At 47.6% G+C, this 15,462-nt stretch overlaps 1 protein-coding gene across 1 annotated transcript; it reads left to right on the forward strand.

Annotated features, from left to right (window-relative positions):
• The first annotated feature begins 1,695 nt into the window (after positions 1 to 1,695).
• On the forward strand, positions 1,696 to 10,078 carry KRT84 (keratin 84). The gene is made up of 9 exons (XM_055247562.2): positions 1,696 to 2,308; positions 3,551 to 3,759; positions 4,284 to 4,344; positions 4,817 to 4,912; positions 5,824 to 5,988; positions 6,146 to 6,271; positions 6,768 to 6,988; positions 7,447 to 7,478; positions 8,953 to 10,078. The coding sequence occupies exons 1-9, from the start codon at positions 1,763 to 1,765 to the stop codon at positions 9,288 to 9,290; spliced, it is 1,794 nt and encodes a 597-aa protein (XP_055103537.2). The 5' UTR covers positions 1,696 to 1,762; the 3' UTR covers positions 9,291 to 10,078.
• Positions 10,079 to 15,462: the final 5,384 nt, after the last annotated feature.

The following is a 15,462-nucleotide window of genomic DNA, read 5'->3' on the forward strand; positions in this document are numbered from 1 at the left end:
TGGCAGTCATGAATGAATAGATGGTATTTAAAGTCGTGAGTCTGTATAATATCACCAAGGCAATGAGTCTAAAGAAGAGAATAGATACCCAAGGATTGAGCCAGGGACTCTGCAGTGCCTAGAGGTTGGGGATATGAGGAGGAACTGGCTTAGAAGACTGAAAAGAGTGTGGCAAGAAATCGAGAGAGTGCAGTGTCTGAAAATCGAAAGAAGAACATGTTTCAAGAGAAAGGGCATGGTCAGCTATGTGAAGAAAGTGAGGGCTGAGGACAGACCATTGAATTTAACATGGAGGCCACTGGTGGTCTTGACGAGAAGTACACACTTCTTATTGTTTTTCTGCTTCATTTCCCCATTAGACATACAGCTGATAGCTGGAAAAAGAAAATAAATACTGCACAAATGAGCTGGATGCTTCTGGTCAAAAGCATACATCCCGTTCCAAATAGAATTCCAAGCATCCCAAAGAATCTCAAGCGTCCAAACATGAGGTCCCCTGGGCAGAGGACGCACTAGAATAGAAAAGGTTAAACACCAGCCTGGCTCAGGGTCCTAAAAGAGCTGAAATATTGGTAACAATGATAATATTCAGTTGCTGAGAACTTTTCCTTTTCTATCCAGATGTATATTGCTTTGTGTCTCTCTATCCTAACCAAAGATTCATCAATAATTCAAGGAACCTAAATGGACAGGCCCATAAATCACACCTATGGTATATTTGGGGGCTAAAAATCATGTAGTTAACTTTCTATACAGAAACTTTCCAATGCTTTGGCCTCAAATCATACCACAAAGTGTTGACTGCTGGAAGTCCTCAAGATAAACGTTCTACCAGGCATGGTGGTGCATGCCTGTAGTCCCAGCTACCTGGGAGGCAGAGGCGGGAGGACGACTTGAGCCCAGGAGTTCAAGACCAGCCTGGGCAACTAGATCCTGTCTCTAAAAAAAAAATTTTTTTAAGACAAATCTTCCCCTACTACCATGAAGATAGAGACTGTCTTTGTAATCTCTGTACCCTCAGCACCAAGCACAGTGCTGGATACATAGTAGGCACTCTAAAACTGTTGAATGAATGAACATCTCTGAGTGTCTCAAATCACAGATGTGTCTACACTAGCCCAAATGAGCTTTACTGTAGATTCAACTCTGTATACTAAACAGCCATATCAGATAAAACATGGCAGAAGGTTTTTTGATGATTTAATTGATTTACAGAAATGCAACAAACTGTACTTTCTCCGTAGCACTTCTTATTTGGAGATGTGCACACACTCCCACCTCTTTAAGGGGTTATATTTTCATGGATGCATCCCTTGTGAGCCTCTTGCTGGAGCTGTCGCCATCCTAACTTTCGGGTGGTTAGCCACACTTACAGTGAAAAAACCTATTGCATTTATGACCAAAGCAAATTAATGTCCCCTTAATGGCAATTGTGGTGGACTTATAGGGAAAAATAGGACTATAATGTTTATGTGTTTATGTGTTTTTAATGTTTATTGGTTTGCTGTTACAGCCCTCATCCTGATGAGACTAGGTGTGTCTGAGTTAACTCATTGTCAAGGAGGTTATAGGCATGCAGAGTTTCTGCTAACTACCCAAGCTCATAAATGCCTGCAAATGGATTTATTCGTTTTTATGGGGCCAAGCCTCAGATCACCATACACATAAAAGGGGTGCAAGGGATCCACTGGCCTCAGAGGGACTCCCAGCTCCAGCTCGCCTATTCTACACTTGCTCTTTTGCTCCCAACCAGGAAGCCACCATGTCTTGCCGCTCCTACCGAGTCAGCTCTGGTCACCGGGTGGGCAACTTCAGCTCCTGTTCAGCAATGACACCGCAGAACCTGAACCGCTTCTGGGCCAACTCTGCCTCCTGTTGGAGTCGGCCCGGCTTCCAGGGCCTTGGCAGCTTTGGTAGTCGGAGTGTCATCACCTTTGGATCATACTCACCCTGGATAGCAGCTGTAGGCTCTCGGCCCGTCCGCTGTAGAGTGGGCTTTGGTGCTGGCTGTGGGATGGGTTTTGGTGATGGAAGAGGTGTTGGTCTGGGGCCTAGGGCTGACAGCTGTGTTGGTCTGGGCTTTGGAGCTGGCAGTGGCATTGGCTATGGCTTTGGTGGCCCTGGCTTTGGTTACAGAGTTGGAGGGTTTGGAGTTCCAGCAGCCCCATCTATCACAGCTGTGACTGTGAACAAGAGCCTGCTGAGCCCCCTGAACCTGGAGATTGACCCCAATGCCCAGAGGGTGAAGAAGGATGAGAAGGAGCAAATCAAGACCCTCAACAACAAGTTTGCCTCCTTCATTGACAAGGTACCTATGATAGCTGAATCTCTGGGTCTAGGAATATTACAGCCAAAATGCACTAGAGTGCTCTTTCCTTTAAAAAGAGCTGGCCTGGTTCTGGGGACTTGACCTTGACCTCAGATCTTTCAAGTGCCTACCTCAGGCATTGTGGTATGCTTTCTGGGTTGCTCTGCTGCAGAGCAAGGCCAAGCCAGTGGACGAGCTGCATGGTGGGATCGACTCAGACAGTGGTGACATCTTCTGGAGGACAGAGAAGCATCCAGCCAAACTCGAGGGCACCTCGACAAACTAAGATGTTGCATCTGGTCACTTAGAAATGTCTCTGAAACAGGCTGGAAACACTGGGACTTTAGCCAGGTGTTGGCTGGTGTATGTTTAAGAGGTTTTATTCTTTGAGATCCTTTTGTTCCTTATGAAGTTTTCATAGTTTCTGAGGCTGAGTGGCCTCATCTGTTCAGGCTTAGAAAAGTAGAGAATGGAGTTGAGTAATTAAAAAAAGAAGAAGAATTCATACCCACATGGGGTATCAAAATTTGGCCAAGTTGCCTAGATTCAGGGAAATTGTAGGGAATGACCACTGGTAGTCACTGGCCTCCAGGCAGATGAGTGGGAACAGTGATGTGGATAACCCAAAAGAACTGACATCCCACACACCATGTCTATGTGGAGATGGAATGGTTATGTCTGAGAATGGAGGAGAACCTCTGTAAGTTTTGGGTTCTTCCTCTCTAAAATGAGGGGCTGGGGTAAAGGGTCTGTAAGTTCTCTTCCAGCTCTACACATCTCAGCCAATGGATTATCTGCGATGTTGGATAGGACTTACTATCTGAGAATTCCTACCTCCTAGTACCATATCCCACCCCAAATGTAGTTTACTCTGCTCCTCATTCTCTGCCAGGGATGCCTGGCATCAGTTTTCAGATATAGGCAAACCCCAGCTTAAATAGAATCAACCCTTCCAACTTCCTGATGTACCAGTGTACACCTTTCTTAGAGACTGGATAGGGGAATGGTACTGAAGTGCTACGGTTCAAAACCCCATATTGGTAACTAGGCCTAGCTGAGCACAAGGAGGGAGTCACCACCTGCCCTTCCAGCTTCTGCTGAGTTAGTGGAGGAATGAAAGTCAGCAGAGGAGAGAATCCTGTCGACATGTGGTCAAGTCATCGCTGGCCATCTCAAGAGCTTGGTCAAGGCATGAACCCTATCAAGCACTTCAAATGCCATTTCTGTGCCCTGTGGATTTAGGTGCGGTTCCTAGAGCAGCAGAATAAGCTCCTAGAGACCAAGTGGAGCTTCCTCCAAGAGCAGAAATGTGTCAGAAGCAACCTGGAGCCACTCTTCGAGAGCTACATCACCAACCTGCGGAGGCAGTTGGAGGCGCTCGTCAGCGACCAGGCCCGGCTCCAGGCTGAGAGGAACCACCTGCAGGATGTCCTAGAGGGCTTCAAGAAGAAGTGAGTGACATCTGAGCTGCACAGACCAATGACAGGCCTGGGCTGGTCCCAGAATCAGCCGCCAAACTCAGATGAGAGCAGCTGGAAGGATCAGGGTTGAATGCTGGTTACCACATCAAGCCTGGGGAGGCGGGGGTGGGTAGTGATATGTGAACAGAGAGGAGGAGGCCCTTCTGAGGAAAAAGGTGCTCATGTTCAGTATCTTTTTCAGTTGGGCTCTACTTGCTCTATAGTCAAGTGCAATGATCCTACATTATTTCTGTCAGAGGAACATAGCAATAGACCAGGTTTTCAGATCCCAAACCCACATTAAGAAAGTGGAAGGGATTTGGAGAAACTGAGAGGCACTGGCTTATGAAAGGTCATAAAGATGAGACAGAGGGTATGACGTTATAGCATTCAGATAGCAATAGGGAACCATGATCCTGCATGGACTGAGAGATCTTGCGAGGTTCACTGGGGAGTTGGGAGTAACTGCGTCTCAGTTCAGAGTAAGAACTCACCCTCTTAACCTTTATCATCAGGTATGAAGAGGAAGTGGTATGTCGGGCCAATGCTGAGAATGAGTTTGTGGCTCTGAAGAAGGTAAGGGGGAACCACAGGCCAGGCCAACTTCTCCTCTGGACTGGCAAATGTTCTCAAGACTCCCCAGGAAACTGCTCAGGCAGCCCTGTGGAGTCTGGGACTACTCACACCAAGACAGTGGAGACAGTGGAACCTCAGAGATAACAAGAGATTTCCTACAAAGTTCAGGTTCTGCCTTAGATTCTTTAGGATTGGGTCACCTGAGAGCAGAGGTATGAAAAGGTGACCTAAGTATCTTGGATTATCTAGATTTTCTTTGCCTCTAACTGAACATCAGAAAATGTCCAGCAGCCCCTGGGGGAATGTTGGCATTGTAATAGGGAAATGAGCAAAAGTCGCTGAACTTCACTTCTACCCAGCGACCTTACCATCTGTGGGAAGTGGCTGCCTTTTTGCACCCATCTCCAGACATGGGTGGGAAGGTGAAACAGTGCCCAGGCGATGAATATTTATCCTTCTCTGTTTTATACAGGATGTGGATGCAGCTTTCATGAATAAGTCTGATCTCGAGGCCAACGTGGATACCCTAAATCAGGAAATTGACTTTCTAAAAACGCTTTACATGGAGGTGAGGGCTCATCTTCTCTAGGGAACCCCAAGAGAGCAATGCTTGGCCTGGACTCCCTGAATGCTTAGTCTGGGCTAGCATATTTTCAAACATTTGCTGTCATATATCTTTCCTCTCACTCAAATCTGTATGCTATATATGCCAATATATCTTCAAACGGGGAAGGGAAGCTGAGCAGGCTTTTCAGCAGCCTGATGCAAGTCAAACTCCTTGGATCTATGATCCAACTCCTTATTTACCAATTTAAAGACTGGGATCTAGAAATGTCACTTCCTGTGTACTGACCAGAAGACTGAAAAATTGATTTGCCAGGAGAGGTAAGAAAAAATGTGTTTGACCTAATTAGCCAAACCAGCTGTCTTTTGCTTCATAAGCAATCTGTACAGTCTGGTATAGGCCCAGCGAGAGCTGAATTGCTAGCTGTAAGTGAAGAGGCTGAGGAAAGCCTCCTCTGGAACTCTCTTTGCAGGCCAGTCCCAAGCCCCTTGGTTCTTCTATTAAGGAATTGAGATATAGGAAAACCTAGACCACCATATGCTAAAATATTGTCAGGTCTCAATGGTCTGTGACCAGCCCAGCCACTTTGTAGATAATCTAAGAAAAGTTTAAGCTCTAGAGTGGCTCCCACTTTCTTCCACCATGTTCTTAGGTCCCCATGGTTTTAATACTCACTGAGCAAAGTAGTGTGTTAAAGGGATGTCTCTGAGTAGATCACAAGAGTTCTGAAGTCAGCCTGAGATGGTTCTCAGACATGTCTTTTTCTTTATCATCAATTTAGATGGTCTTGCTTTTTAATGAACCAATGAGTGATGCTCTCTGCCCCTGACACCACTTCCTGGGCACCCTGTGGCAGAGTCCCAGCTACTAAATGAGACTCTAAGCACATCTGTCTCCCCAATCCTCCAACACAGGAAATCCAGTTGCTGCAGTCACACATCTCAGAGACGTCAGTCATTGTGAAGATGGACAACAGCCGTGACCTGAACCTTGATGGGATCATTGCTGAGGTCAAGGCCCAGTATGAGGAGGTGGCCAGGCGCAGCCGGGCTGATGCTGAGGCCTGGTACCAGACCAAGGTGGGCAGTGGAGGCTGGGGAAGGGATGTAGGCAGCTCTGGGGATAAGACTCATATATAACAAATCGGGCCCAGGGAGGTTTGAGGCCCCCAACTCAGTGAGGGCTGTGATCTTGACCTGACCTTCAAACCCTCAAAATACCCTCCTCTCTCCCCAGTATGAAGAGATGCAGATGACAGCTGGCCAACACTGTGACAACCTGCGCAACATACGGAACGAGATCAATGAACTGACCCGCCTGATCCAGAGGCTTAAGGCAGAGATTGAGCACGCCAAGGCTCAGGTGGGCAAAGGAAAGGAGGGAAAGCCTCAGATGAGGGAGAACCAGGGCCTCAGGCTTTGGGAACCCCCAAGTCTAATGAGGTGAGGGAGACCATCAAGACCCAGAAACCGAGGAATGGAGGGATCAGTCCAGGAAGGCTTTCTGGAGGATAAAAATGTGGAAGGGAAGGAGAGCTTCCCACATAGAAGTAAACGGCTAGAGCAGACCCCCCAGAGAAGGTGGTACAGAAAGAATAAGTTTACCCTCTAGATGCCATGGCTCTGGGGCAGCTGAAATCAGGAGTGACAAAGTCAGTGGGGATGGAAACAAGAGCAATGCCCTACCCCATAGTGACATCAAACTACAGGACCTCCAGTGCCTGGGAAAGCAGCCACCATGGGGTCCATCCCTGCCTTGGCCCCAGGCTATGTTCCCACTAAGAGGGGCAGTGTTTCTAACCCAACCTGGGGATGCCCTGGCACTGCCGAAGCCTACCTGCAAACTGCCTTCCCTGCAGCGTGCCAAGTTGGAGGCTGCAGTGGTCGAGGCGGAGCAGCATGGGGAGGCGACCCTCAATGACGCCAAATGCAAGCTGGCAGATCTGGAGTGTGCCCTGCAGCAGGCCAAGCAGGACATGGCGCGGCAGCTGCGCGAGTACCAGGAGCTGATGAATGCCAAGCTGGGCCTCGACATCGAGATCGCCACCTACAGGCACCTGCTGGAGGGCGAGGAGAGCCGGTGAGTGCTCTCAGTCCAGCAGGAGAGTGAAGTCAGACTTAGGCATCTAGAAAGACTAAGGAAGAGAGGGGGACAGTGAAGAACTGCAGAAATACGTAGTCTTTAAAGATGACAATACCTTCTCTGCAAACATTAGTTGCATTGCCCTTGTCAGGGAATTAGAAGAAGGCTCTAGACCTGTGATTCTCAAATGCAAGTCTAGACAAGCTGCACCAGAATCATTAGTAATTTTGCTGAAATTACTACTAATGATAAATTTCCTTAAATATTTTAATCTAATGGTTTTGGGATACAGTCTAAGAACGTGTAGTTTTTCAACAGTCCCCAGATGTGTGTATAACCAGGGGTGAGAACTACTGCTCCACAGATCTACTCAGACAAGAAAGCCCTTTTTATGGCAAATAGGTTTTCAGGAAACAATAGTGCATGTGAAATGATTTGTTTCTTTCCCTTTCCAGGCTCTGTGAAGGTGTTGGACCAGTAAACATATGTAAGAAACTTGTTTTTTCCTCTTCATGCTTTTCTCTCCTTTTCAAACTTCCTTTAAACTCAGGCCCACACTGGGGTCAGGAAGCGTCCGAGATGGCCGGTCTGGCCACAACAGTCAGGGGAGCTGGGACCATCCAGCCCTGGATGGGGAGCACCTTCTTAGCTGAGGTCTGAGATCTCCCCAGAGCCTTCCTTCCCCAGAGCAAGACATTCATAAAGGTTTGCAAGTCCCCCAAAGTGGAAGACAGCCAGCTTTTTTGCTTTGAGCAGCCTTGTCCTTCAAGGGAACCATCTAGGGGACTTAGAAGGAATGGGAAGGCCTCTGCCAGGGGAGACTCTCATCCCCTGATGGCAGGGAATGCAACAAGGCCAAATGGAAGTCTCCCAACAGCTGCAGCCGAAGCATGGGTTGTACCCAAAGCATGCAGGGCAGTGTGCTGGGCATGGCAGGCTGGGGACACTGGCAAGGCAAGACCCAGCCCACACTCTCTAGAAATAGAATCTTCTTGAGAAGATGAGTCCTAGCCACCATCAACCTAACTCTGGAAGGATCCCTGGGGGGAAGAGCAGATATTGGCATCCCTGTTTTGCCCACTCAGAGAAAGTACATGATTTGCCAGAACTCACAAAGCAAACCAGATTTCTGACTCCAAAAACACAAATGAACACTGACGTGTAGTGGAACCGAGTGCTAAACTGGGTAGGTCAGACAGTCAGAGCTACATGTACTTGGAAGAGAGTGTCCCTTCCCACTCCCATGAAGGTGGGGAGTAGGCAGGGGAAGCCACAGGCAATGGCTTTCTGCAGGAGATCAAGCTTGAGTGAACATCATGGATGGCAGGAAGGATTCTGGATAAGATGAAAGGGTAGGAAAGAGTGTACCCCTCCATGGATGGGGCTGGTCTAGCAAGCTTTTCTATGGATTCGAGTCCTGAGGCACGGAGTTGTGCCCAAGAGAGAGCAGAGGGCTACAGAGCACAGCCCCCAGTGGGTCAGGAGAGAGGCAACAAGGAACTAGTGTTGGAGGGGTTTCCTGTGTGCTGGGCTAGGGGAAATGTGGAGACCACCAAGGGGCATAATACAGCTGGAAGAGAAAAGGCCCACGGCTTTATGGAAGCTACTGTTCCAGCTGTCTGGATAATCCAGCTCACTACTTACATCTCACAACCCAACTTGACTTTAGCCGTATATAAACGACAGTCAACCTATGGATGTATGCAAACATCTAGGGAACTGGATGAAGTCGTCATTTTCATCTGGATGTTTGATTTTAATGTAGTCATAGTCTTTGAGCCATCCAGACAAGAGAGGGAAAAAGTGTATACTGACCGTGTAGACAATAGGGACCACTTCCCCAGATGCCACAACCCTGACCCCACTCCCTCCCCACCAGACCCGGTGGTACAGCCCAGGGGTAGCATGGAGGTGGAGGGCCCTGGTGTTGGCAGCCTCCCTGATGCTTTCTTTCTCCGCAGCCATCAGCAGCTCCCGGGGCGGCCTGGTGTGGGGGCCTGAGCCTTTGGTTGCCGGCTCCACCCTCTCCGGCGGCGGGGCCACCTTCTCAGGCAGCAGCAGAGTCTGTGCCACCAGTGGGGTCCTAGCTTCCTGCGGCCCCAGCCTGGGTGGAGCCCGGATCGCCCCGGCCACTGGGGACCTGCTGAGCACTGGCACGAGGAGTGGCTCCATGCTCATCAGCGAGGCCTGTGTCCCCAGCGTCCCCTGCCCCCTGCCTACCCAGGGGGGCTCCAGCGGGGGCCGCAGCTCCAGCGTCCGCTTCGTGTCCACCACCACCTCCTGCCGGACCAAGTACTGAGAGCCCAGCCCCAGACAGCTGCTGCCCAGAGACGAACCAGCTCCACGGCTCCTGCTTCTGCCCCCAGGGTTTGTGGGCTTTGGGCTCGAGGGTCTCCAGCTCCCCTTCCTGCCAGGAAGCCACCCCTTAGCACTCCCCTGGCTGTTCTGCCTGGCCCCATGTCCTCTTGGAGGATTTTTCTGCCATGTAGATGGTCCATTAGCAGTTCCAGCCAAGCTGGCTTCCCCCTGCCTCCCAATTTCTGTCCTTTGGATCACTCCTCTCCCTGTCAGCAACAGCCTGGAGAAATGCACATTCAGTGCAATAACAACAATCCCCCCAGTGCCCTCACCACCCGTGGCTTCGGGTTAATTTGGAGAATAGAGTTGACCGTCCACACTGCAGGCATCCTTAACTTCACATCCTTCACTTCCTTCTTCTTCCTTTCCCTGGTAGGAGAAGTTTCTTTCCTTCTCTCCCTGATCAAGGGGATCCCAGTCCTTGGTGGCCCCAGGCTCCCTAAGCCCCAAGATGGCTTTTCTCCCAGTGGCTTCTGTCCAGCTGTTTCTCTTCCTGGGTTGTTGGTGTAACTCCGGCATGCGAGCCCACGAGGTGGGATGCAGGTGGACAGGCGGGCTCTGCAATGCTCCCCGTACTCCTGCCCCTGCTCGTGGTGTGAGGCCCAGCCCTGTCCACTGCAGGGTTGTGTCTGCAAGCTCCAAGGAGGCCTGGGGGTTGGGTGGGGTGGGCTGCCTGTGTGCATTGCTCTTTGTGTTCCTGGGTTTTCAATAAACTTGCCAAGCTCACCTCATAGGGACTCTGGCCTCTCCTTCTGGATCACACTGGGGTTGGGGGAGTTGCCTCCTAGACTCCACCAGATCACAGCCTGCTGAGCTGAGGTAGGGAAGAGACTGGTGTCCTGGGCACAGGGAAGGCACTGAGGAAAGAGGGCCCAGGCCCTTCCCTGGAGGGACTGACAGTTCTGCAGGGCATAGGAGAGGTAGCAAAGTCTCCAAAAACAAGTGCCAGCCGGCCCACTGCCCACTTCCCCCCACCACCAGGAATAGCCTTGTGCTCAGAGGCACTCTCCCCTGACCAAAGTGAGCCCTGCCATCTGTTGCTCCCCAGTTCTCACCCACCCTCAGTTCCCCCAGTTCATCAGTTCATTATAGGTCCTTCCTGGTCTTTCTGTTCCCACTCGTGTCTCCATCCAACTCATTCATCACGATGCTGCTAGAAAGGCCTTTCTCACATAAGAAACTGACCGTTTCCCCCCAGCTCATATCCTTCAGTAGCTCCCCATTGCCTCCCAGAAATAGCCCAAGCTCCTTAGCATGGCATAGAAGCCCTGTGTGACCTGCCTGTAGACTTCCATCCCCAGCCATCCCCTCCACACAGTCCACTGCCCACCTCTCATCTTTTGTCTATTCATCCAACAAACATTTGAGAAGTTCCTACCACATATCAGGCATGATGCTGGGAAAATGGTAATGGACAAGATTCAGTTCTGGCCCTCAAAGAGCTTACAGTCCTGTCTGATAGATGGACAAGTGCACACATGTCTGATAGATGGACAAGTGCATAAGCACTTGACTCAATATGCTAAGTACTATATTAAGAGTAGAACTCATGCTGTACTACCCAGACAAGAGGCCCAGCCCAGACTTGGGGCATCATTAAACACTTCCTGAAGGATATAATGTCCCAGCAGAGGTGTGAAGGATGATGAATTAGCCATACTAAGAAGGAAGAAGTGTCCCAAGCAGAGGCAACAACAGCATTTGCAAAAACCAAGACGTTGGAGAGAGCAGAAGTTTGAGGATTTGCCTGTAGTTGAAATTGACCAAGACTATAGCATAGAGTGCAAGACATAGCGTCAGGTGGGGACAGGAGTCAGCCAAGGCACAGTCATGAACAGCACAGCTCCATTGGGGCACATGTCTCATAGTAGGAATGGTTTGCTGGTCAGCCTCACTCCAAGATAGTTCTTCTGAGGGAGCAGGAAGCACATCTCTCATTTTTATATGTTCTTCATTGCCAAGACCCCAGCCAGCAACCTGAGGATGCAGAGGTTGCCCTGCTCACAGCCTCAGACCCTGCATGATGATGGGGTCACCAGCCACTGGCCCTCCTGCTTCCAGGAGCTCATGACTTCCCATCTCATCTTCTATGTGCAAAGTCACACACACCCCTTGGGGGCAATTTTAATATTTGACATTTTAAAAGTCATTGATGGGCCCGTAACAAAAAGAAGTAGACAAAGGAGAGTCAATAACTTGAAGATAGATCAATAGAAATTATCCAATCTGAAGAATAAATAGAACATAAGATTTTTAAAAAGTTTTTTTTAAGCTAGAGAAAATAACACATTACATATAGGGGAATAACAGTTCAAATTATTATAGATTTCTCATCAGAAACCATGAAAGACAGACAACAGTGGCACATCACATTTAAAGAGCCGAGGGTGGTGGAGTGGGGAGGGACTGTAAACACAGAATTCTACAGCCAGCAAAAGTCTCCTTCAGAAGCAAAGGCAAAAACAAAACAAAACCAACAAAGAAACAAAAAGAAATTCTCAGATGAAGGAAAACTAAGAATTTGCCATTTGCAGACTTGCTCTAAAAGGAAACGATATCAGAGAGAAACGTAATTTTAAGAATAAAGGAAGAACAACAGAAATGGTAAATATCTGGGTAAATATAAAATTTATTTTTCTTTCTTTTGTGTTCTTTAAAATATATATGACTATTGAAAATAAAAATGATAACTATTGATGGGGTTTTAATGTATGTAGATGCAATATCTATGATGACTGTCACATAAACGGGGGAAGGTAAATGTAAGTGATAAAATATTACCTCTAAGTAGACTGTGAAACAGTAGATTACATACACTGTATCTCTAGAGTAGCCACTAAAAAATAATACATAGAGATATACTCAAAAATCAATAGAGGTCAGGTGTGGTGGCTCACGCCTGCAATCTTAACACTGTAGGGGGCTGAGGCAGGAGAATCACTTGAGCACAGAAGTTTGAGACCAGCCTTGGTAATATCAGAAGACCCTTTCTCTGCAAAAATAATAATAATAATAATAATAAAAAATAAGTTTGTTAAGTCATAGATCAAAGGAAAATATATTAATATCCAAATAATCCAAAGAAGATAAAAAAGAAGAAATACAGAAACATCAGAAGGGCCAAAAAGAAAAAAAATAATAAAATCACAGACCTTAAATAAAACAATATTAATAATTACATATAGCATAAATGGTGAAAACACACTGTCAGGGAGAAAAAGCTTTCCTTTACCCACTTAGTTTTAGTGCTTGGAGTCTGTGAATTAAGATGACCAAAGACAGATTAACAGAAGGAAAGTTTAATGGCTACTGTCACTGTCTTTGGTAATTTGTGTCACTTTCAATCAACCTCATTTACTTGACATTTATAGAGCACACCACCCCAAACAGAAAAATATACATTCTTTTCAAGTGACAACAGGGAACATTCACCAAGACAGACCTTGTAAATTATGTAGCCAGTCCTGCCTGAATAGCTCTATATCTAGTAAGTGTGCACTGAATGTACAGTTTTAAACCTTCCCACAGAGAAGAATTCAGGCCTAAGCATTTTCACTCGGGAATTCTACTAAACATTTAAGGAAGAATTCAAACCAGACTCTTCCAGAAAACATAAGAGAAGGGAAAATGTCTCAATTCCTTTTGAGACCAGCATTACCCTGATACCAAAACCCAGTGACATTATAAGAAAAGAAAGCTATAAACTAGTATCCTTAATGAACAGAAATGAAAAAATCTTCAGCAAGGCATTAGTAAAGTAAGCACAGTAACAAATGAAAGGACAGTATATCATAACCCATGGGAGTTTAGCCTGGGAATGCAAGGTTGGTTCAACTTTCAAAAGTCTGTTAATGTAATTCATGATATCAACAGACTAAATAGGAGAAAGAGGGGTGGAGCCAAGATGGCCGAATAGGAACAGCTCCGGTCTCCAGCTCCCAGCCCCAGTGACACAGAAGACGGGTGATTTCTGCATTTCTGCTTGAGGTACCGGTTTCACCTCACTAGGGAGTGCCTAACAGTGGGTTCAGGACAGTCGGTGAAGCGCACTGTGCGCGAGCCGAAGCAGGGCGAGGCATTGCCTCACTCGGGAAGCGCAAGGGGTCAGGGAGTTCCCTTTCCTAGTCAAAGAAAGGGGAAACAGACGGCACCTGGAATATCGGGTCAGTCCCGTCCTAATACTGCGCTTTTCCAATGGGCCTGGAAAACGGCACACTGGGAGATTGTGTCCCGCACCTGGCTCGGAGGGTCCTAGGCCCACAGAGTCTTGCTGATTGCTAGCACAGCAGTCTGAGATCACGCTGCAAGGCGGCAACGAGGCTGGGGGAGGGGCGCCCGCCATTGCCCAGGCTTGCTTAGGTAAACAAAGCAGCCAGGAAACTCGAACTGGGTGGAGCCCACCACAGCTCAAGGAGGCCTGCCTGCCTCTGTAGGCTCCACCTCTGGGGGCAGGGCACAGACAACCAAAAACTCAGTGAGAACCTCCACAGCCTTAAATGTCCCTGTCTGACTGACAGCTTTGAAGAGAGTAGTGGTTCTCCCAGCACGCAGCTGGAGATCTGAGAACGGACAGACTGCCTCCTAAAGTGGGTCCCTCACCCCTGAGCAGCCTAACTGGGAGGCACCCCCCCAGTAGGGACAGACTGACACCTCATTCAACCGGGTACTCCTCTGAGACAAAACTTTCAGAGGAACTATCAGACAGCTGAATTTGTGGTCTCACGAAAATCCGCTGTTCTGCAGCCACCGCTGCTGACACCCAGCCAAACAGGGTCTGGAGTGGACCTCTAGTAAACTCCAACAGACCTGCAGCTGAGGGTCTTGTCTGGTAGAAGGAAAATTAACAAACAGAAAGGACATCCACACCAAAAACCCATCTGTACATCATCATCATCGAAGACAAAAAGAAGACAAAACCACAAAGATGGGGAAAAAAGAGAGCAAAAAAACTGGAAACTCTAAAAAACAGAGCACCTCTCCTCCTCCAAAGGAACGCAGTTCCTCACCAGCAACGGAACAAAGCTGGATGGAGGATGACTTTGATGAGTTGAGAGAAGAAGGCTTCAGACGATCAAACTACTCTGAGCTACGAGAGGAAATTCAAAACAATAGCAAAGAAGTTAAAAACTTTGAAAAAAAATTAGAAGAATGGATAACTAGAATAACCAATGGAGAGAAGGGCTTAAAGGAGATGATGGAGCTGAAAGCCAAGTTTCGAGAACTACGCGAAGAATGCAGAAGCCTCAGTAGCAGATGCGATCAACTGGAAGAAAGGGTATCGCTGATAGAAGATGAAATGAATGAAATGAAGAGAGAAGGGAAGTTTAGAGAAAAAAGAATAAAAAGAAATGAACAAAGCCTCCAAGAAATTTGGGACTATGTGAAAAGACCAAACCTACGTCTGATTGGTGTACCTGAAAATGATGGGGAGAATGGAACCAAGTTGGAAAACACTCTGCAAGATATTATCCAGGAGAACTTCCCCAATCTAGCAAGGCAGGCCAGCATTCAGATTCAGGAAATACAGAGAACGCCACAAAGACACTCCTCGAGAAGGGCAACTCCAAGACACATAATTGTCAGATTCACCAAAGTTGAAATGAAGGAAAAAATGTTAAGGGCAGCCAGAGAGAAAGGTCGGGTTACCCACAAAGGGAAGCCCATCAGACTAACAGCTGATCTCTCAGCAGAAACTCTACAAGCCAGAAGAGAGTGGGGGCTGATATTCAACATTCTTAAAGAAAAGAATTTTCAACCCAGAATTTCCTATCCCGCCAAACTAAGCTTCATAAGTGAAGGAGAAATAAAATACTTTACAGACAAGCAAACGCTGAGTGATTTTGTCACCACCAGGCCTGCCCTAAAAGAGCTCCTGAAGGAAGCACTAAACATGGAAAGGAACAACTGGTACCAGCCCCTGCAAAAACACGCCAAATTGTAAAGACCATCGAGGCTAGGAAGAAACTATAGCAACTAACGAGCAAAATAACCAACTAACATCATAATGACAGGATCAGATTCACACATAACAATATTAACGTTAAATGTAAATGGGCTAAATGCTCCAATCAAAAGACACAGACTGGCAAACTGGATAAGAAGTCAGGACCCAT

This window comes from Symphalangus syndactylus, chromosome 17 (genome assembly GCF_028878055.3).
Source record: "Symphalangus syndactylus isolate Jambi chromosome 17, NHGRI_mSymSyn1-v2.1_pri, whole genome shotgun sequence".
NCBI lineage: Eukaryota > Metazoa > Chordata > Mammalia > Primates > Hylobatidae > Symphalangus > Symphalangus syndactylus.

Bases quoted from the DNA above. Each gene is read 5' to 3' on its own strand.
- KRT84 (XM_055247562.2), top strand. From the start codon at position 1,763: ATGTCTTGCCGCTCCTACCGAGTCAGCTCTGGTCACCGGGTGGGCAAC. The intron at 4,913-5,823 runs GTGAGGGCTCAT...CCTCCAACACAG, and splicing joins TAAAAACGCTTTACATGGAG to GAAATCCAGTTGCTGCAGTC. The intron at 7,479-8,952 runs GTAAGAAACTTG...CTTTCTCCGCAG, and splicing joins TGTTGGACCAGTAAACATAT to CCATCAGCAGCTCCCGGGGC.